We start from the raw sequence: 21,910 nt of genomic DNA on the forward strand, positions 1-21,910 counted from the left end.
TAAAGTCAAGTTTAAACAAACTACATCCAAACTTGGGAATTAATACCCGGTGTCCATCACCATCAAAAACATCTAACAAGTCTAACTTCCAAAGTTTAAACAAACATAACTGGATAAGAGTTTAGACTACAACTAGCTCTCTAAGCTAACGCTAGTCTTACTCGATCGCGCTCAAGAACTGGGCCCACCTGAAAGGGGTTAACAAACAAGCAAATAGAACACAACCCGTTAGCACGAATGCTAAGTATAACGCCTCTCAACCTTGTAAAGTACTATAGAATATACTTTTGGAAAACATTTGTCATGTACACTTAGATCAAGTAATCTCAATCATTTTAAACAACATCTCAGACATACTCAACAATAATTCTACATACTTGCAACCTAATTATCAAATAAGCATGCTTTCTCAAACATTTAACTCATCAACAATCTCATGCTTTCACAGATATAACAATTCATGGCGAAATACTCTACTCAAACTCAAGCTGATAGATATAGAAATACTTAAACTTTAACAAGCAAACTCATGCTATCAAGTTGATCGATAAACAACACTATAAAGTCATACTTCTTCTCATACTTTCATGCAAAACGTGCAACTCATATAATCATGCAACAAGATGATCATGATGCTTTAAGTATAAGTATCTAGATAGATATACATATACACTATCTCTTTTGTAAAAAGAATACTTTTTCTGTGGAGGTTTCTTTAGAGTCGCAATGACTCGCTTTTCTCTTCTTTCACTTGAGTCTCTTGACTCGCTTTCTTTCTTTCTTTCTTTCTTTACTCGTGGGTGAGGTAGGAACTTCACCACAATGTGAACGGACCTATCTGGCTCAGCATCTAGCCGACCTAATACTCATCTCGCCCACAGAACCACTCTCTTGGTTCTTTTCTCAAACTTTGTGGAATCAGGTATCGTACTTGTCAATGTGCACACCCCCTGACCGGGATTTCAAGCCCGGTGGGTAGTATCCAACCTAGTAACGTGGAAATACGCCTCGTTACTTCACATCGGATCACAATGTCCGTTTCTTTCTTTACTTTTTCTTTTCTTCCAAAAGGACATAGTCCTAACGGGCCTCCAAAACCACAGATTACTCACACTGGATACATATAGATATAGCTCATGCATTTCTTTCTCATGCGACAAATTTATTTATGTAAACTCATGCACATAGTTTCTCAACAACTTCTCTTTTCTCAAAATGTGGAAATCAATTATCATGCAACTTCTCAATGCAATTAGATAATGATTTTTCCAAAATAGATATAGGTTTTTGAAAGAATACTTATGCTTACTTAGAGCCAATGATGCACTTTAAATCATGAAATGCTAAGCATTCTCTTTTACTATAAAGAATAACTCAAATTGTGACACCCCGTAAATCCAAACTCTAGTTAAGGATTAATTATCTAATTAACCCTAGTTTTATTGGTAATTTATTTCTAAAATCCTGAAAATTCAATAGTCGGAGGACTAGAATTTGACTAGTCAATCCAAGTCAATGAGTTGTACCTTATGCCTAGTGAGTGTTCCCTTGTCTCCTTATTCTTCCAACTTTAGTAAGGGCAAAGAAGTCTTTCTACCTAAAGTTTGTGCTCCAAGCTAACCTAGCATCATCCTTTCATTTCATCCACTAACACTCTAAACACAAAACCTCTACCTTCTCTCTAGAAATTTGATAGCTTCTTCTCCAAGCCAAGTTTTGGGCATCTTAGATTCTACAAGTTGGCTTCCAAGATTCATACTTTCCTAACCTTGAGCATAGGGGAGGGTAAGATCCTTGATATCTTGGTGTTTTTAGTATCTTTTAAGATGTCTTTTTCTAAAAATAGAATCTTTGTTGTCTTTTGGTGTGTTTATGAAGTTGGTGTTGAAGAAGAGCTTTAGGAGAAGCTTTTAATGGTGAGAAAAGTGAAGTGTTAGGCTACAAAGGTAACCCATGCTTTACAAAACCTATTTTCTTACTTATATGATGATTTCTTGGCTTCTACATGTGATTCTTGTGATGAAATGTGAGATTTGATGCATTGTCTTGTGGTAATGCATGTTTAGAGCTTGTTATTAGGGTTTTTGTATGCTATTGCTTGGATATTTCTTGGGTTCAAGTCATATTGTTGTATTGTGTGAGATTTTGGGTATTTTGGACTTGAATTTGGACTTGTTGTTGAAAATCCACGAAGGGATTATTTTGTGGTACAGGGGTGTACCCGCAGGCGGAACGGCGGGCAGAGCTCCACCCGCCGCCCCACCCGCGGGGAACCTGCCTTGTGGGTTGTGGTACCCGTGGGCGGAACAACGGGTGGAGGTCCACCCGTGGCCCCACCCGCGGGGTACAATATTGAAGTTGGTCGGGGATTTGTTCCCCGTGATTCTTTTGACTCGGTAATTGATGTTTTGACCTCCTAATGTTGTTTTATTGGGCTATTTGAGTGTCTTCTTGATGTTTCGTATGTCTAGAACGGTATGTTAGGAATCCATGTAGGATTTGGTGTCTTGAATCGTGCTAAGTGTCCAACTTTGTGAGTCGTTGGACTATGATGAGTCTTGTATGTTCTATGGAACTACTTTTGGTTTACCCGTTTGATAAGCATGCTAGTTTAATGTTGAAATGCTAGTGTGTACAGTTTGTTCTTTCCTATTGAGATTGGCAACTTGTGTTGACTATCGTTGATGTCGGATTGTAATCCTTTCTTGTTGAGTACGGTTTCATATCTTTGTTGTGATCCATTGATTGATTCCAGTGATGAAAATGTGTGTACTTGTGGTACCTTGATTGCACGATTAAGGTTTATGGGGCCTTAATCTCCAAGGTACCAATGTGGTCCTCGTGTGGCCATGATTGAAATTGGTGGTGTGATCTGAGCGTAGGCTCATATGTTGGAGATTGTGTGAATGAAATGAATGGTACCCTCGTGTACTCATATGTCGGAGACTTTGTTGGAGATTTTTGGAGTGGGGACGACGGTCCCTGGCGGTATAAGGTTGGACTCAGAAGTACAGGGTGGCACTCGGAGGTAATGGTTGGAACCGAAATAAGGTCGGGGGTAACCATAAGGTTGAAACAGGGCATAAGGTTGGAACTGTGAATCTTGTGACATGTAGTTGTCACTGTGGCATGTAGTTGCCAATGCGTGTATGTGTATCTTTGCTAATGAGCATGTCTTGATGTATTCTACTTTGTGATCAGTAGAATACATCTCGAGTTTCATTGTTTACTGTTGTTGTTCTTGTCTTGTTGTTGTCATGGGATGTTGACTTCCCTTCTTCCTTTGAGAGTGTGAAAGAGTCTTTGCAGTTGACTTCTCTTTATGACTTTTGAAATGATATATACTGTATTCTGTTTCTAAAATGGTTTTGATTTATACTATCTATATATGCTATTTAACGCGTAGTGATGGGTTACCAGCAATGTTCGCTGACCGGGTGTCATCCCCTTTATTTATGTTGCTTTACAGGTCTTGAGTAGCTTTTGGAGAGCGCGTTAGCTGTCTATTTGTTAGTGTAGCTCCCTTTGACTGTTTAGTTAGAGTTTTGGCCTGTGAGCCATGGATTGTTATGCACATGACTTGTACGTTTGTTAGACTTAGCCTGTGCACCTATAGATGTATAGGTGTGGCATGACATCTCCCGTATTTTACCTTTTGCTTCCGTGTTACGTTAATCTTGATGAGTAGACTTTGTCTCTTTACTAAGCCTTAAATGTTTTTGAAAATCGTGAAAAATTGGGGGTGTTACACAAATTCTCTTTTATTGTGAAACAAGCATACAAAGTACTACTTCATGCTTATAACTCAAGACTTAGCAAACTTCTTAGCAAATACTTAGCAAGTAATGATCATGCTCTTTAAACTCAAAATATACTTTATACTCTTGCAAATTCCACTTACTGTAAGCTAAGAAATCAAGCATTGGATATCTCAAATTCTCACATTCTTGGCATGCTTCTCAATAAATCACAATAAATACTTAGACATGTTTTTCAATCAAAAACTATCAAATGAAGATCATGCTTCTCCTTTAAATAGCTAAACTCAACAATTTATATAATTCCTTCTCTGTAAACCAACGTACAGAACACAACAATAACATTTCTCAACACAAATTCTATTGTAAAACAAGCATTTCAACTCCAAATTCAACGAAATCAACTTCTACTAGTGCGTCGTAACGAACCCGAGTGTCCGAGCCTCAAGGGCCCACGAGTCCCGGTCTGAACGACATGTAGCTAAGCCACAGAGGGCCCGGCTAGTAGGCTTTTTGGTCTGGCGGGGCTTGAGGAGCCCCGCCACTTGGCTCCGCCAAGTGGCGGTCTTAGGCAACGGATCTATCTGAGATTAGTGCCCAAGGGCCGGCTCTCCACGGGACTAGCCAGCGGTCCTTGACTAGGACCGTTGGCTAGTTCAGTGAACCTATCTGGTGCACAGACAGTGTGCACCAAAGGTTCCCTTCTTCACCTGAAACAATCTCAGTGCAAACCAACACTCCCAAAACCTCAACAACACAATCATAGATTAACAATGACTCAATACTAGCTTCATAGCAACAATAATCTAACATTTCTAAGCATTTACACTTCAAACTAGACTTCACAGAGTCAAATAAATAGTTGGGAGTCCATGGATTATACCTTTGTTGCATCTTATTCTTGTAGGGATTCCCCCTTCTTCCCAAGTCAGCCACTACCCCCTTCACCACCTAAATACCTCAAACAAGCCACACAACAACCCTTAAGAACAAGAACCTCAGAGATAGAAAGCTAAGGAAGGGAAGCTAGATGGAAATGGATGAATGGATGAGGATAAGCCTAAGAAACTTACTGTTTTCTTCTTGGTTTCCTTGCAGAGTTCTTGGTGGGAAGACAATGATGGAATCAGGATGAAATGTCTGCTAACTATTCATTTTATAGTAGCTCAAAAGTCAAAACCCTAGGAAGATCAACAATGATTGGTGGGGGGCAAAGTGGTCTTTTGGCTTGAACCTTCAAAATATCAGACAAAGGCATTGGAAGCTTGTGGTCCACCATGCAACATGAACCAAAGTCTAGAAATGTGTTTTTAGATAGTTTGGGGTCAAAAATAGATTTTTCCAAAATTGTTTTCTAGATAAACACTTGGTTCAGGTTTCTCAGATTTCTTCCGGTTTCACTCAGATTGATTTTTGGGTCAAAATTTTGGTACACAATGTACCCAAGAAATTTAGGATTTTTGAAGTAGAATAAATATCGCTATCGAATTTATTTAAAAACGTAATTCAAAATAATTCATTCAAGCACCGTTTTCAAAATAAAATTTTTGAAGAATGAAAAATGGCTATTTTTGGAATATTGTAAAATAGAATTTAAAAAATTAAATTTTGGATTGTCACAATATGACTGGAAATATCCAGAAAATCTTGAGAACATCCAGTACGAAAAATGAAGGGCAGGTCACTTTTGAAGACGGTGGAACAAGACAGATTGTTGCAAGTGGTACCTTGAATGTCCATGGACTGCCTAGGTTGCCAAAAATCCTTTTAGTACAAAGCCTAAAAGCAAATCTAATCAGCATAAGTTAGCTTTGTGAAGATGAACTTGTTAGGAACATTGTATTAGGATTTTGATGATACCAATGTAATGTAGAAAGTAGACCCCTAACTATTAACTTTTTCGATTGCTACTTTCGTCCTAGACGAGAGTTGCCATAACTCTCCTGTAATTCGTGTTAAGTTAGACAAACACACGAAAATGAGTTATGTCTAGATGTTAGGGTCTCCAAGACGAAAGAAGACACAAGGCGTGATGAACAGCAACGAGAATTAATCAGGAGTTGTCAACTACCTCGAAAGGACAGATTTATTAAAGACGATTCTCACCAAGCACGTACTCTTTCTCTTCAACAACGAGAAGAATGTTTTATTTGTCTGACTTGACAACATCCTAGGAATATAAGGACCTCAACTTGTGGGACACGTTTACCAAGGAGCATTAAATGAAGATGTACCATCTCCTGGAGCTAAAGGACAAAAACCCTAATGCTCTCCATACCTTCAACGGCTACATGGTACAACCTCATTAATGGAGCATTTAATGCATGAAGCTCCCCGGTCCTTATCCACTGGATAAAAGGTTCGAAATTTCATCTCCCTCCAACGGATGAATTTTCATCACCTATATAAACCCACCTTCATCAACTAAGAAGGTACTGGTTCAACTTTCACTCGATCTATTCACTTGCAAAAGCTCTTAAACGCTCTCAGTTCTCTCAAGCTTTTGTGAACCAGTGTTAAGGTGCTAAGATATTTGAAGAAGTCCATTGATCATCATCTTACACCTTAACGAAGTCTTGCCATTTGTACGAAGAAATCATCTCACACAATCAAGACTTCATCAAGTTGGAGAAATCAGAAATCATTTTCTACCAACCTCAACTCTGAAGAAGAAGTTGATAGAGGCAGAGTAAACTCGAGGAGTTGAAAAACCTACGAAGGCTATCCGGCTTAGTGATCAAGGAAGTCTTTGTGTAATTGTACTAACGAGTGATAGTGCAATCCTTCCATAAGTTGTGGAAGAAGAGTGGAGTAGGCAACGTTAGCCGAACCACTATAAAAACTCTTGTCTCTTTATCTCTTTACTTACGCATTTCATTTCTGCATCATATTGTCCTTATCATCATTACCGAAAGTTCTCTTTTAAACGTAAACTCATGCAAAGCAAATAATCGAATCTGACATATCCGCTGCGCCAAAACACCGAAAGGTGATTTTTGGGGTAAAAACACGAAAGAGTCTATTCACCCCCCCCCCCCCCCCCTCTAGACTCTCACTACACTCTATCGGGACCAACAGAACTCAAAGTAGAGTTCTCTAGAGACAACTACAATATGTTTACTCAGAATCACGAGTGTGTCATGATGGGAAAAAAGTCCGCAAACAAATGTTACACATGGGATGGTGACCTATCTTATTTACAGATAACCATCCGTCAAACACAATTATGGCACCAAAGTATGGGACACATAAATTTTCATGACATCAAAGGGGATCAAAGAACATTCCTAGGTTATTCATCAAACAGTAGGGCTTTCAGTGAAGACAGTATGATAGAATCCATGAATGTGATCATTAATGATGTATCTCTAGCAATAACCACTGATGATGACGAAAGTCCAAGAGTTGTTGAAACAACTGTTCCAACACCTCTGACTACTGATATGCAGGATTACAAAACAGAAACAGAACCAGATGAAGAAAAGGATAAAAGTCATTCTACTGTCTTAAAAAAATCATAAAAATCATCCTCTGGAAAATATAATAGGAGATCTCAATCAAGGAATAATGACTAGAGAGAAAAGAAACTCAAAAAAAAAAAAAAAGGAGAAAAGAAACTTAAAAGGAATTTTTGTTTGAAAAGAAGCTTATGGAAAAGAAACTCAGAGAGAAAAGAAACTCAAAGAAATTTTTGTTTGAAAAGAAGCTTGTGGAAAAGAAACTCAGAGATTGTTTTTTGAAGAGAATCTTGTGTGCTCTCTTTGTGAACCCTGAATAGCTGACTTTTTTCTGTTAAGTCTTTTTTTTTTTTTTTTTTTTTTTTTTTTTTTTTTTTTTTTTTTTGTAGCGGTCAAGAAAACAAGAAAAGAAGTCAGTGTGCTCTTTGTTTATGTAACTTGAATAAATGATATTCCATGTTATATGGCTGGTAGCTCATTTAGCTCATAAACAGTGATGAAGTCACAAATAAAGATTCAAGACAGCACTCATCGGATGAAAGAGATACAGGGTATCAATTAAGGGGGAGAAGAATCAGAAATCAAGCCACTATGAGATCAAGGTTTTTTGCCAAAAATTTAACAAAGGGGGAGAGTGTTCACTCAAAGTATTTTGTCAAAGTTATGTGCAAAAAGAATTCCAGTTCTATAAAGAAATACCAGTCCTAAGATGAATAGTTTTTGAAGAATACTAGTTCTAAGGAAATTTATTGTTGACGATTTTCTAGTTCTAGTTTGATTAGGAATAGCTTTGTTATTCACAAATCTGTTAGGAGTAGCTACTATAAATAGGAGTTGTCCTTTATTGCAGAACTCACGCATTCAACATTAATCTTGTGAGGTCCGAGAATCATTGAGAAGAGTTACTAAATTCCCCTAGAAAGTAACTAATTAGTACATATGTTTAGGTTTCAATAGTTTGGTAGAAAAGATCATTCTATTGTGTAATTTCAGGTTCCAAACAATGTACTTTAAATATTGAGCTTTTAGTGGATTTATGCAAATTCTTAAATTGAGAAGTGCCTCGCAGATTAGGGTTGTTTGCCTGAATTGCGTTACAAATTGTCTGTATTACAACTTCAGTTTCAACGTCACTGTGTGTTGCGTTTTACGAATTTCATGTCCAACTTAATATGGAATTGAGTTGAATTCAATTCAATTAATAAAATTTAATGTTTTCTTTGTATTCATTTCTCTAGTTTTTGTTTTTGTTTTTTTCATGAATATAGAGTATATCTCCCCTTAGTAAAATAAATACACACCATAAGTAAGTTATAAAGCTAATTTAGCTCTTAGGTACACACATGTTTAAAATATTACAATTTTTCCATAAATATAAAGTATATCTCTATCTCACATTACTAACTGAACTACTTAATAATAATTAGAATGAGACTTGAACTTGTGACTATTCATTTGCAATGGTAACAATGATACCATCAGACCATAAGATACTTCAGATTTGTAGTGGAGCAAAATGTATAGTAGTGCTGTAGTGGAGTTTAACTTGTTTACACAACACGCCCACGATAAACTTTATGGGATAAAACTTAAAAAGCCATTGTGAAATTAAACAAACAAACAAACCACAAGGAATAGCAATGGGGCACAGAACAGCAGCCACTGATGTTGAATTAATAAGGGGTTAAGGGAAACTGTGGATGGCCAATTGGCCATTGCCCATACACTAAATAAATACAGTACTTTTCATACTCTTGGTGCTGTACAAGTAAGAAGATGTTAAGACTGAGAGACACTCTAGCTAGCTCCCAATTGCGAAGTACTTTGGATTTTCTGGAAAATGGTATTCAACCTTCAGCTGCAATTACAACCATCATTATCAACTCCTCACATGGATTGGACTCCAAACACATTGCATACTTAACTTCAGCATTCATTCACAAATAACATGTCAACATACCTCTCCCTCGTCAGCATCTGATTGGCGTTGCGGGAATACTACCCTTAAATCGTTGTGCAAATAAAATATCCGCTCTTCTTTATTCTCTATTTTACGTCTTTCACCTAAAGATTGAGGACCCGATTTACATCTTTGGGCTGATCTCAAACCTTTCTTTTGAGGACACACAAACCGTACATGAAGAGCATATCGAATTACACCTGTACTCCCTGTGTTTCCATTAGCCTTGGAATAACAAATATCAGATTTTCTCACACTTCCATTCCTCACTTCTGCTTCACCTGATCTATGGCTAAACCTCTGGAACAAGTTATTCCCGGAACCTTCCCTTCCATTGCCCGCTAAATCATTCCGACCTTTCTCATGGTTCATGGTGCTGGCGCACTTCATATCATCATCTTTTTCTTCTCCTCTTGCACTTGTACAATTTTTTCCACAGGAAGCAAGCAAGATCTTCTGGCGCAAGAACGTCTAAACATATTCCATCACATTGTTAGAAAATCACTCTAACCTCCCATTGAACCAGCCATATTCCCTAAATATTTTTTTCTTTTACTAAATTTCCTCGGTTGTGTAATAGAGAGAGGTTGCCTAATAGTTGCTCCATTGATTCCATTTGATCTTTTGAAGCCTAGTAACTCTATAAGCTCATAGGCTGATAGACATACAATGAGAGAAAAAATAAAGACGTAGAAATATTTACTTCCAAAAAAGAAAAAAGAACAGAAGTAAAGAATATAAAAATAATTCTGCCAGGAAGCTCTTCACCTTTGTACCAATTGGCATGTCGCATAAATCATAATTACAGAAGAAAGTGTGGACTGGTGTCTTCTCCGGGTTGCTTAAAACCTGCAAAAATTAGTCTAATCAAGCCAAAAATGCACTTACCACATATTTGCCACTACTTTGTTCCAAAAACAAAGACACTTTCATATGTAAATTATACTCCATTACAAACATGTAGGATGTGACTTGGAGCCTACCCATTAAACAGTTTGACATAATTCCAAAAATTCTGTTAAAACAGCCCTCACCCAGGCAGGTTTTGAATGTATGTGTTAAAACCATCTGCCTGATCATGCAATCACAAATATTTTGAAAAATATTAAGCACAGTTAAATAAAGCATTTAAGAGAAATTTGAAGATATAAGAATCATTCCCACAAAAGGAAATCAGGAAATTGTGTTGATGAGGTGCACAATACTCTGTGAGATTGGCAGTCCTAAGCCAGTCAAAATTCAAACATTTATTTTTGAAAAGAAATGCAAAAATGTTAACAATTGCATGTGCCTACCTTCTTGAATATCTGTGTGCTTTGCTATAGCACTCAAAAACCTGAACCAAATGGGCCAAAATTGTTCCAAAGAAATGAAAACTACTTACCAATTGTATACGTCCTTTCATTGGGATACGCAAGCAGCTCTTTTCATTTCTCGAATCATCATCTCCAATTCCTCTCTTCAAATTGTTTCCTCTGCACTTATCTGATGATGATTGTCCAGCAAGATCAATAGATGCATAATACAGTAGGCAGCTCTCCACATCAATGCTGGTAACAGAAAATGGTAATTTCCTAGATTTCGGAGAGAAATTCCCTCCAGTTATGCTAAATACAGCTAGAAATCCATCTATTTTCTGCAAAAGGGAATTAGCAAATGTCTCAAAAACATCCTCAAATAGCTTTCTCATGCCATCCCCTGGCCTCACATCTTGTGATAAAACTTAAGAAATTAAAGGAATAGCATGCATGGTAGGCCAGAAACAAGAAAAGCATGGAAAATAGGACATTGAAATACCTTAGTGAATCTTCCAGATGACAGCCGGCCAGACAACAAGGATTCTTCAAATGAACCAATCAATGACCTTCTAACAGGACCACCCCTCACACTTCTGGCCATTATGCATTGTGTTGCAGTTCCCAGACGCTGAGAAAAAAGCCAATTTGTTGCAGGGTTACTTTTTTCAGGAAATGAAGGTCGAATTTGATTGTAGAAAATATCAGCCTCTTTATATGATTCACTTGCTTTCCTAAAATCCTCATCACCTGAGGGAAAGATAACACCTAAGGAAGTATTGTCAACAGAATATTCTAAACCTTTAAAGATTTTAGTATTTGCCTCCATCTTTCTGCCTCTGCCTGCAGTTTTTATCTTGTCAAAAAGTTTTGGACCGAGGGGAGATAAAGAAATAGTGGGTGAGGCCACCTTTGTTGTAGACATCAGTTCTACCCCAGATTCCAAACTTCCTTTGTCTGGAACTTGCAGAGTATCATGCAAAGGCACACAGTTATAGAGGGGTAGTTCCTTATCATCTAGCAAAGGGCCATCACTTAAAAACCTTGGCTCCGTTCTACTATAAATGTCATCCTGCTTCAAAACACTGGAGGAATTGGATACAGACCAGATTGGTGTCATAATCTGATTCTTGGATCTGATATTTGCCTTCTTACTATCTTGGATCTTAAGTTTATCATAACTATCAACTGTGCCAAGAGAATACGCTTGAAGATTACTATTGCCTATACCTAAAGAATCACCACTATTACTATTGCCTATACCTAAAGAATCACCACTAATATGCTCACTATAAAGCATACTGGTCAAAGGTGATAATAGATGCTTCTTTACAGTGGATGTGGATCCGTGATGTTCTGTTTCACAAATATTTGAATGACCACAATTAAATGAAGTTCCATCTAATTGAGCTGAAGAAGGTGTTTTTTCACCACATTCAAAGCCAACAATTCTAGACAACGGGGTGTTAATCCTCCACCCAGTTTCAGGAGTTGAGAGTAAAACTTTATCATTAGAAACATAATTCTCTGGCATGGTGCAGCTCTGCATTTGCCCCTTGCTCTCATTGTTAGTCAGATTGTCTGTAAACTTTGCTACCTCCACAGTGGTTTTCCACTTGAAATCTGCAAAGCTGCCATTTATTGATTCTCCATGCACAGATACACCTACTAAGTGCCCTCCATCCAAATGGTTTGTGCCAGAAAATTGGGACGAGGTGGATGCAGATGTAACTACAGAGCTTTGCACCTCATTGGAACTTTCATTAGACAAGACACGTAGCAGACCCATCTATGTCACCAAAGGATTAATTCTTCCTGATTGTCCTGTTTTTCTGTCCACATAAAACACCTAACATTTAACCATCTTATGCTACACAGAGGAATCTGATGTCTAAATGCCATACTTCAAGGTACAAAGTACAAACACATTGAAACAACATTACTAAGTATGCTACATTCAAACCTGATAATAACATCCACATGCAGAATTGAAAGCTAAATAAAACGTATTAAGAAACTCAAGCATGTGATCATAATCTAAGATATCATCATCTCAGCTTCAACTACAAGAAAATAAACCCACCAGGAAACCCAAAATAAAGAGATATAGTGTCCAGAACAGATATTCTGACCTCCTCCTGGCAAGCAAAAGTTCATAGCTCTTGCTAGAGCTAACACATTGGCCTGAAATTCAATCCAGAACAAAAAAACTTATTAAAAATTTGGAGTGGTAAATAAAATAATCACAGCATTAATCGATTTAGCATCTTTCTAGCAAATCATTATTAGTCTCGAACAATTTAGAGCAACAAATCAAAGATAATCATAAATCTACTGGAGTATTGATCAGTAGCAGAAAAGAAACATGTGGTTAATTTGCACTACCTTTGATCAAGTAAATTTAAAAAAAAAAAAAATAATAATAATAATATGAGACCTCCAATATGAAATAATTCGGAAAATTGGATAATCCATTAAAGTAATTAAAAAAAAAAAAAAAAAAAAAAAAAAAAAGAGAATGATTAACCAACCTTCAAAAATCAAACATCCAAATGCAGAGTTCGAAACGAAAAAAAAAAAAAAAAAAAAAAAAAACAAAACAAAACACAAAAAAAAGTTGGCTCGGCTGTGTTCACTAAGCTCACCTGATCAAAGCCCAGGCGATTCGGCTAGTGATCAATGCGTATGTACCATAACAAAGAAAAAACTTATGGCGTTCATTTCTAACAAAAAACTTGAGAATAATATCATAGAATTAATTGAAAATGATTGATATATGATAAATTTGGGTTCATCGCAGTGAGTATGAAGTAAAACCAAGTCTGAACAGCGATCAAAGCGAAGCAAGGGAACACAGAGACGGAGCGATTACAATGTGATAGAAAGGCGCCAGAGATCCGCCCTATCTGCCACTACATTCAATCAAGCTTCGGATCATCAATCAACGTACGGAAGAAAAAAAAACAGAAATTTAAGGTTGAATCAAGCTTTAAAAGTATTTTTTTTTCTTTTAATTCTGAGCTTGATGGGAGATGGAGGATGAAGGTGGTTGTTGGGTTGGGTTTGCGCTTCTCCTGAGTCCTGACGCCTTCTCGTGCTCTTTGGGTCTCTCGCTCTCTATTTTTATGTCTGCGTTTTCGTTAAGTTTTTTGTTTTCTGAACAAATCTCAAGGAGACAGTGATTATTACTCCTCTGTCCCATTTTACCTGTCCTGTTTACTATTCATTGGTCAATTCAACTCTTCCTTCATTGCTTATTTTCTTTAGTAATTTTTAATTATTTTTAAATTTGATTTTTTTATGTTTAATAGTACTTTTAATGTAGTTTCTAAATATATAAATTTTATATACTAAAAATAAATTTAATATTATGAAAAATTGAAGTAAAAATAGCTTCAGTCAAGCCTCGTTAACCGAACTAGACAAACAAAATGGGACGGAGGTAGTATTACTCCATTTGTCCCATTTCATGTGTCTTACTTACAATTCTTTAGTCAAATTAATTCTTTCTTTTTTATATATTTTCTTTTACTTATTTTCAAATTGCACCCAAGCATATACATAAAATGAGATATTAAGTGGGCAGATTCCTTTGTGCGCATCGGCATTTGACTTGTTTGCTGAACCATTAAGTCACGGTGATTTACATTTTTCCACAATATTCTGTTGGATCGGAGGGTGGAACCCTTAAAATTGGGGATTCAATCTTTTAAGAGAAGAAAATGGGAGATATTTTTACTGCTCCTTATGTCCTAAATTTTTCTTGTGCTTTAATTTAGAAATAAAATTAGTAAAAGTAATGTTGTACGAGTAATCAATAACAAACCCAATATAATTACAACATTACTATATAACTTTTATATTACTAGTAAACTCTTTTAATTTTGTATATTTGGAGTGTTGGAGACTTGAGTAGTACATAAAACAAAGCAAAAGCTGATGTATAAAACAAGTTTAAGCATTTGATTTTGAAGGAGGCATCCAAGAAATTTTAAACTCCAGTACACATAATTTAGCTATGGGCCACGAAACAAATTTCCCCGCATGTGAATTGGCAGCAAGTGGTTTATTTGCCGACATTTATTATCTTTAAACAATTTTGCAAATAAAATAAATGAAATCTGGAAAGTCGAAATTCAATTTCGTAAAATATTGGCAGTGAAATTCCCTCCTAGTCCTAGTAAAAGAAGAAAAAGGAATTTCTGATTTCTGAACATTGCCATTTGCCAATTGCCAGCCACCAAAAAAGGGTGATGGTAGGTACGTGTCAGTCCGCCTGCGGGGGTACATGCAACCTACGTGTCAGTCCCCATTCATTGCTCCCACTACTTACCATGTATTCTGCGTGCATTCCAAGCTTCTCCGTAGTATAATATGGCAATGGCATGATGGTGTAAGTTACAAATTGGAAGAAAAAACCAAAGGTCAGTGAAATCATAAAACGAAAAACAAATAAAAAAAAAATACAAGTTTTACTTTGAATTAGGTTATTTGAAGAAAAAACCAAAGGTCAGTGAAATCATAAAACTAAAAACAAATAAAAAAAATACAAGTTTTACTTTGAATTAGGTTATTTGAGCAAATACCAATTTTGGTCTCACGAGTATTAACAAAATGACAATTTTGGTCCACATGTTTAATTTCTACCAATTTTCATCCACGACTATTGTTTTAGTACCAATTTTAATCCACGACTATTATTTTAGTACCAAAGTTCATCACGTCGGTCGCCCATCTATTTAAGACATCCCGAAATCTAAAAATTTTAAGGGCATTTTCGTCTCTTTTAAGTTAAGATTCCAATTTGAGCATAAATAAATGAATTTAAGCCATAAGATCGATCCTACTTCGGAGTTCTCCTCCTCATCTTACCTTAATTTGAGGAAGAAAACTGCGAATTGGGATAGATCTTAGGGCTTAAATCCCTTTATTCATGCTCAAATAGGGATCCTAATTTGAAAAGCACGAAACTACCCTTAATAATTTCATATTTCGGCATGTCTTAAACGAAGGGGTGACCGGAATGATGAATTTTGGCACTAAAATAATAGTTGTGGATGAAAATTGGTACTAAAACAATAGTTGTGGATGAAAATTGGTACTAAAATAATAGTTGTGGATGAAAATTGGTAAGAATTAAACATGTAGACCAAAACTGTCATTTTACTAATACTCATGAAACCAAAATTGGTATTTGCTCTAAGCTATTTTAAAGTAAAACTCCAGCTCAAAGTCTCAGACAAATAATTCTTAACAAAAGAAATGGATTTCCAGAGAGCTCCCAAATCAAAGACCACTGTCCTCCTCAATGGTGGCCAAATTAAATTCCATATTTTCGTGTATAAATATATATTATATATATTTTTGTGTATTGACTTATTCACCACTACCAACATAATATAAATAATAAACCTACAATATATAAATTAAATAACATTAGTAATGTAGTAACAATCACTTTTAATTACCTTAAATGTTATCGTATTGGACCATGATCCATGCATTGTTGTATAGAACATGATTTACCATATAATCATTGAGTGTTTCTATGTGTTGGTTTTACGGCCTTTGGTAGCCGTTCGGCGGGTCAACACTACCGTAAAATACTAGGGTCTTTTGGTGTAAACAAGAGAATAGAAATAGCTAAAGATAATTTGACAGCATAATGGGATTTTATTAGATCAAAAATCCGTCCTCTCACAGTGATCTCGTGGGGGTATTTATACAAAGAAATAAGCTTTCTACAAGGAAAGTAGGGCAAAGATAGAGCGGAATCAACTAGGGGATCCGCTGTAATTAGCACAGTAATTACATAAATTAATAAAGGAAGCTACTTGTTTAAATAAGGAAAGGAATCTCTGTGGAATCCGCCATTAACCGCCTCCAGGTGAGCACTCGGTCGGGGACGCACTGACTGCCTGACGAAGTAGCCCGGCTAAGGAGGCTGTGGCACCCAGGCAAGGACACACTGACCACTAAGCCTGGTCGCCCATCTGAATCCTCAGAGAGAACCCAGTCGGGGACACGCCGACTGTAAGGCCTAGTCGCTTTATCTAAGCCAGCTAACTTCCGTCTAGGTACGCGCTCCTCTGCTGGTCTGGTCTCCCAGGTGCTTCGCGTGATGAGCGGGAACAACGGGTGCAGCCTTTTCCCTTGAATTGCCAAGTGTTATGCCGCACTCGAGCCTAACTGCTTCGCCGCACGCCTTAGACAGGATGCCCGATTTGGGGTATCTATCACCAGTCCCTCACTTTTTCGGGTCTAGCCGAGCGATGACTCAAAAAAGTAGAAGAAACAACTAAGGGTGTACCGGAGATGCACGACTACCTTGTTATCCTTTTCTCGCAAGTCGTCCGGGTGCTCGGTCGGGAATCCGTTCTCCCATCAACTGATCCCGCTTTTTCCCGACTGGTTCTGTGAAGCGGTACGGTTGTTGTTACATAATTATGAAAACTCCTCGAAATTCGCCGGTTACAAGCTCGAGGCGCGTTTTCCCGTAATCGTCTTGTCTAATGTTACGTCTTTTCCCTCACCGTTCAATAAGGGACAAGTGGCGCGATCTGGCCAGTCGTCCATATCTATTGTACTTCTCTTCATTCTTTCTTCCTCCGCACTTCATTCCTCCATCTCCAACTCTCCAGTGCTTTCTCTTTCCAACATCCGATCTTTCGTCCAGCGGCCGGCGTCTTTTTCCCTCCGAGTCAGTTTCGTTCATCTTCTCCAGCTGTCGTTTTCCAGGTCAGCCCTCTTTTTTTTCTTTTCCCCTTTTTCGCTTCTTGCCATGTTTTCCTCTCAACCCCCATCTTCTTCCACTGCCGATGACCGTTTGGGTCAGACCTCCGATCCTCCGGCCACCACTTCTACGCCGGCGACAGCCCGAGGTCCGTCGTCAATAGCTCCTGCTGATCTTCCCATTGACCAAGAGTCGGGCTACTTTGAAAATCTGGATTGGCGAGTGGGCCGCCGCTCGTCCTTGCATGAGGTTGACTTTCTGCACGCCCGGCGGTGGCCCGCCGACCAGGCGACTGACTAGTGACCAATCCCCCCAAAGGCGGGTACGTGGGGATCCATTACAGTCGATCCAGTGCGGTTTCCTGGTGCCCGTTTCTCCCTTCCTCTCTCTTTTGCTCCAATACTATGGCATTGTGCCTAGTCAGCTGGTGCCCAACTCTTACTGCCTCCTCACGGCTTTCCTCACTTATTGACATCGTCTTAGGGTGGAGGCCACCCTTCTTCTGTTCCACCAACTCTTCCGCCTGACTGCGATCGACGTGATCGCCCCGGGACACATGCAAATACATTCTGGGGATGACCACAAATTTCTAAACAAGCTGGTCTCCTCCCACAAAGGTTGGAAGGAGAAGTTCCTCTTCGTCCGCCTGGCCGACCACCTCCCAGCCTTTGATTTCCTGACAGTCGTCTTATTATCGCCTTGACGGGAGGCCGGCTTGCCCCGACGACCTGGTCGATCTGGTCAAACGGATCACCGGGGGTGAGCTTATTTTGGCTCGGCGCTGGTTGCGACTAGCGGCCATGATGAAGGCTGGTCTACTGCGGGACGGAGCCCCCCAGAAAGGTTCGCATTTTTCCACATGGCTGATTGTCTGCCTACCCGGGTTTTTGGACTTAGGATTTCTCTTTCGTTGCAGGGAATAATGACACTGAGAATTTGTCCGAGGAATCAGAGGAGGGCGAGGAGAGCGAAGAGGAAGTGCCAGCGGCTGCGCCAGTTCTTGCTGAAGCGCCCCCGGAAGATCTTCCCACCACATCCATGGCCGATCGTCACTCTTTCCTCCGTGTTTCCTGTCGGGCCCGTCTGACCTCCGCCGACAAGGGCAAGGGCGCGACTACTTCAGCCAACTCCACTCGCCCCCCCCCCCCCCCACAAGCTATACGTAGCTCGGGTCCTCTGGTCATCGGAGGTAATCCTGGCGCCGCAACCCGGTTCGCCGCAGATACCAAGCGGAGAGGGACGACTACACCCACAAGTCAATCTGTAGCTTCTTCTCCCCCACCGGGCTGGCGTTAAACGGCCCGGTGAGACCCATGTTAAGGCCCCGACTGCCAAGTGGATACTGGTTGGCCCAGAGGCCAACGAGACGGAGGGCATTCATAAGGGTCGTTATCCAGTCGGCGAATGGTTCGACAAAGTCGTTTTCCCCAAAGACCTCGAGTCCGTTGAAGGGGGGGATCCCGACTTGTTGCTGGATGGGGTTGCCTTCCGCACCTACCAGGTTGCTTCTCATTTTCCTTTTCCCGACTGCCTACTTTTTGCACTTAACCACATATCCGTTTTTCTGACGTCTTACTTTGTTCGCAGGCTATGGTGTGCCAGCTCGCCCTCTGCCGCCGCCAAAAGGTCATGATGACCGAGTTGAAGGACCTGCACACCGCCCGGGACAACCACGCCACCCAGGTGGACGACCTCAACCTGAAGCTCATCCAGGCCGCTTCTGCTTTCGAGGCCGAGCAGAGAAGGAACAGCCAGCTAGCGGTCGAGCTACAGAATGCTTGGGAGGCTGCTCTGATTTCTTAATATGCGCCATTTAAATGCTTAAGGTGCTCACATTTTTAGTTTTCATATTCTACCTTAATGAACACATCATTTGAATGATAAATTAATTCCAATTAATTTTTTGTTTCAAAATACATTTTTAATTATAAATGTTATATTTAATATAATTTTTAGGATGTAAGTATGAACGTTTACCAACGTTCTGCTTCGTGTGTGGAAGGACCGGTCATGTACAGTTATATTGTCCAACACAGTTTGAAACCCAAAGCTATGAGCTTCCTAGGGCCCATGGACTAGATTTGAGAGCAGTAAGTCGCAGAGGGAAAGGCAGTGCAAACAAGTGGCTCCTTGATCAGCTCCCATCTATAAGAAGGAACAGGTGGCCGGAAAAAGTTAGGAGGATGACCGGAAACAAGGGTCGGAGGCAGCACAGGGATCCAAGGTACGAGGATCCTTTGAGACAAAAGGAAATTGGTACAAACAATTGTCCAACGGACAATGTCCAGACTGCAGAAGTGCAGAACTACAGAAGTGCAGACATTAATTGTAGTATCAGAAACATTAATGACCAAGATATGGAGGCAGACCTCGAGACTCAAAATCAAATCTCTGCTTTGGGCTTTCTTATTAGAGAACAGAAGAGGAGAAAATGTGGAGATGGGCCATTTGGGCCGGCGGAGGAGTCCAACGTAGAGGAGCATGTTTGTGGGTTAGCTGAGCCCATGTGCGTGTAGGATTTATCAAGTGTTAATGACCCAAAAAACGGCTTGTTGGCGCGTTCTGGTTTCCAGACCCGCCTAGATCAATGATCATCTTGGCTTGGAACTGTCCTGGGTTGGGCAGCCCCACGTCAGTTCAAATTCTTGTGGATCTCATCTACACTAGGAAGTCCGATGTTGTGTTTATTATTGAAACTATGGTTGCTGCTAGCAGATTAGAGCCCATTAAAATAAGGTTGGGCTTTGAAGGCATGTTTGCGGTTGATAATAGAGGACAAAGTGGTGGGCTAGTCTGTTTTTGGAAAAAAAAAACCCCAATGGTTACAATTAAATCTTACTCTAATAGACACATAGATATGCTCATTACCGAGGATGAACCTTGTGAAGAGTGGAGACTTACAGGTTTCTACGGTGTTCCTGATAGGAGTGAAAGACATTTGGGGTGGAATCTACTTAAATCTCTAGCCGGCCGTTCATCCCTTCCTTGGGCGGTTCTCGGCGATTTCTACGATATACTCCAATCCTCTGAGAAAAAAAGGTGGAAATCCTCAACCAAGGTGGCTGATGGATGGGTTTTGCGATGCAGTTGAGCAGAGCGACCTCTCTGACTTTTCCTTCGATGGCCATAAATACACCTGGGAAAAATCGCGGGGAAAACCAGGATGGATCCAAGCAAAACTCGATAGGGTCTTGGTTTCTGATGATTGGCGTGTGAAGTTTGGGGGAGCCAGGGCTCATTCGATTGTCTCTTCCAGAAGCGACCACCTTCCGATGTTGTTGCATGTCCATCGGAAACAAGCTAGTCAGTGCCCGCAGCGCTTTAAATTCGAAAATCTATGGCTGAAAGAAGCGAGTTGCCGGGAGGTTGTTATAGCAAGCTGGAACTCGTCGAATGGTCTGGAATTAGTTGATCGTATAGGGTGGTGCACGGCTGCGATATGGAGCTGGGGCAAAGTCTTTACAAAGAATTTCGAAAGAAGAATCCAATACTGGGAAAGACGCATACTAGTACAAAACAGTGCATTAGCGTCGGTTGTACAAAGCAATAGGCATCTGTTGTACGACAGACGCCTATGAACCAGACGCTAATAGTTTTTACTTTTGGCGTCTGTCGTTCATAGGCGTCTGTTCTTTTCTAAAAACAGACGCCTATAGTAGCATTTTTCTTTAAAAAAAAGACAATAGGCCAGAAGCCTATTGTCCTTATTTTAAAAAAATAATAATAATTTTTTCTCAACTGTAATTTTCAGCAATATTATTCAACATAATCAAATTAAATCGTCAAATCCTACAATAATATTCACACTATAACGCAATCCACAACATAATCTAAATTACAACACAATCCGATATTATTCAACATAATCAAATTAAATCGTCCAATCCTACAATAATATTCACACTATAATGCAATATACAACATAAATTAAATTACAACACAATCCACAAAATACACATATTAAGCTCAAAGTCATGCTTCAAAAAAAAGACTTCAACTAAATCCATGATTAAGGTCAAGATATATAACATGTCGTAAACATATACCTGGAAATTCTCAACTGATGTATTCAAGCAACCACATTGAAATGGATGTGAAGACTTAATTGGAAAAACTGAAGAGATGTTTAAAGACAATGAACTACCTCCATTTGCCTTCTTCATTAATGCAACCTATAAATTGGACAGTACACCTGTGGATGGTTTATGACCCTTTCAAGTGCTCCATATTTGATTAGTGGGTAATAAATATGATTGGAGAAAACACTCATTTTCCTTCCTTATAAAGGACTAGTCATTCCTTCAAATAAAAAGTAAAAAGGATGCATAATTGTAAGGAACAATGAGTTAATGACACTACCTAATAGTTAAAATGATACTAACCAGTAGATCACCTTAAGATCATCCATCTTATGTTATTTTCAAGCAACCAATGCGATATTCCTTTCTCACACTGAAAACACATAAACAAAACTCATAGTAAGGCATCTTACAATCACAAAGAAACCTGCATAGTTCGACAATAGTGTACATACATGCATAAAGAAACCCAGTTGCCTCAACATTAATTAACTAATACAAGTAACTTTTGCTAGAAGTATTCAACAATTGATGAATTAAAAGCACAAAGTTAATCTTAAAAAAAAAAACACAAAGTTTAAATAAATAAATAAATAGATAGATAAAAACAAGAGGCATTGTTGCACT

The 21,910-nt window shown here is 39.0% G+C and overlaps 2 protein-coding genes across 9 annotated transcripts; one reads left to right on the forward strand and one right to left on the reverse strand.

The window, feature by feature from the left end:
* Positions 1 to 8,765: 8,765 nt before the first annotated feature.
* Positions 8,766 to 13,619, reverse strand: LOC109178722. 8 transcript variants are annotated; one of them, XM_019328269.1, is made up of 8 exons: positions 13,344 to 13,619; positions 13,117 to 13,194; positions 12,604 to 12,655; positions 10,974 to 12,303; positions 10,561 to 10,812; positions 9,945 to 10,025; positions 9,177 to 9,647; positions 8,766 to 9,074 (listed from the first exon to the last, which is right to left on the reverse strand). In XM_019328269.1, the coding sequence occupies exons 4-8, from the start codon at positions 12,258 to 12,260 to the stop codon at positions 9,018 to 9,020; spliced, it is 2,148 nt and encodes a 715-aa protein (XP_019183814.1). In that variant the 5' UTR covers positions 12,261 to 12,303; positions 12,604 to 12,655; positions 13,117 to 13,194; positions 13,344 to 13,619; the 3' UTR covers positions 8,766 to 9,017. The 8 variants fall into 8 exon arrangements, with proteins under 8 accessions (XP_019183814.1, XP_019183837.1, XP_019183845.1 ...); XM_019328292.1 differs by having other exon boundaries at positions 10,974 to 11,875; positions 11,906 to 12,303; positions 13,117 to 13,619; XM_019328300.1 differs by having other exon boundaries at positions 10,974 to 11,701; positions 11,735 to 12,303; positions 13,117 to 13,619.
* Positions 13,620 to 20,269: 6,650 nt separating this feature from the next.
* On the forward strand, positions 20,270 to 20,782 carry LOC109179108. The gene has a single exon (XM_019328677.1). It carries the CDS (start codon positions 20,270 to 20,272, stop codon positions 20,780 to 20,782), a length of 513 nt encoding a protein of 170 aa, XP_019184222.1.
* Positions 20,783 to 21,910: the final 1,128 nt, after the last annotated feature.

This window comes from Ipomoea nil, unplaced genomic scaffold, assembly GCF_001879475.1.
Source record: "Ipomoea nil cultivar Tokyo-kokei standard unplaced genomic scaffold, Asagao_1.1 scaffold0179, whole genome shotgun sequence".
Lineage (NCBI taxonomy): Eukaryota > Viridiplantae > Streptophyta > Magnoliopsida > Solanales > Convolvulaceae > Ipomoea > Ipomoea nil.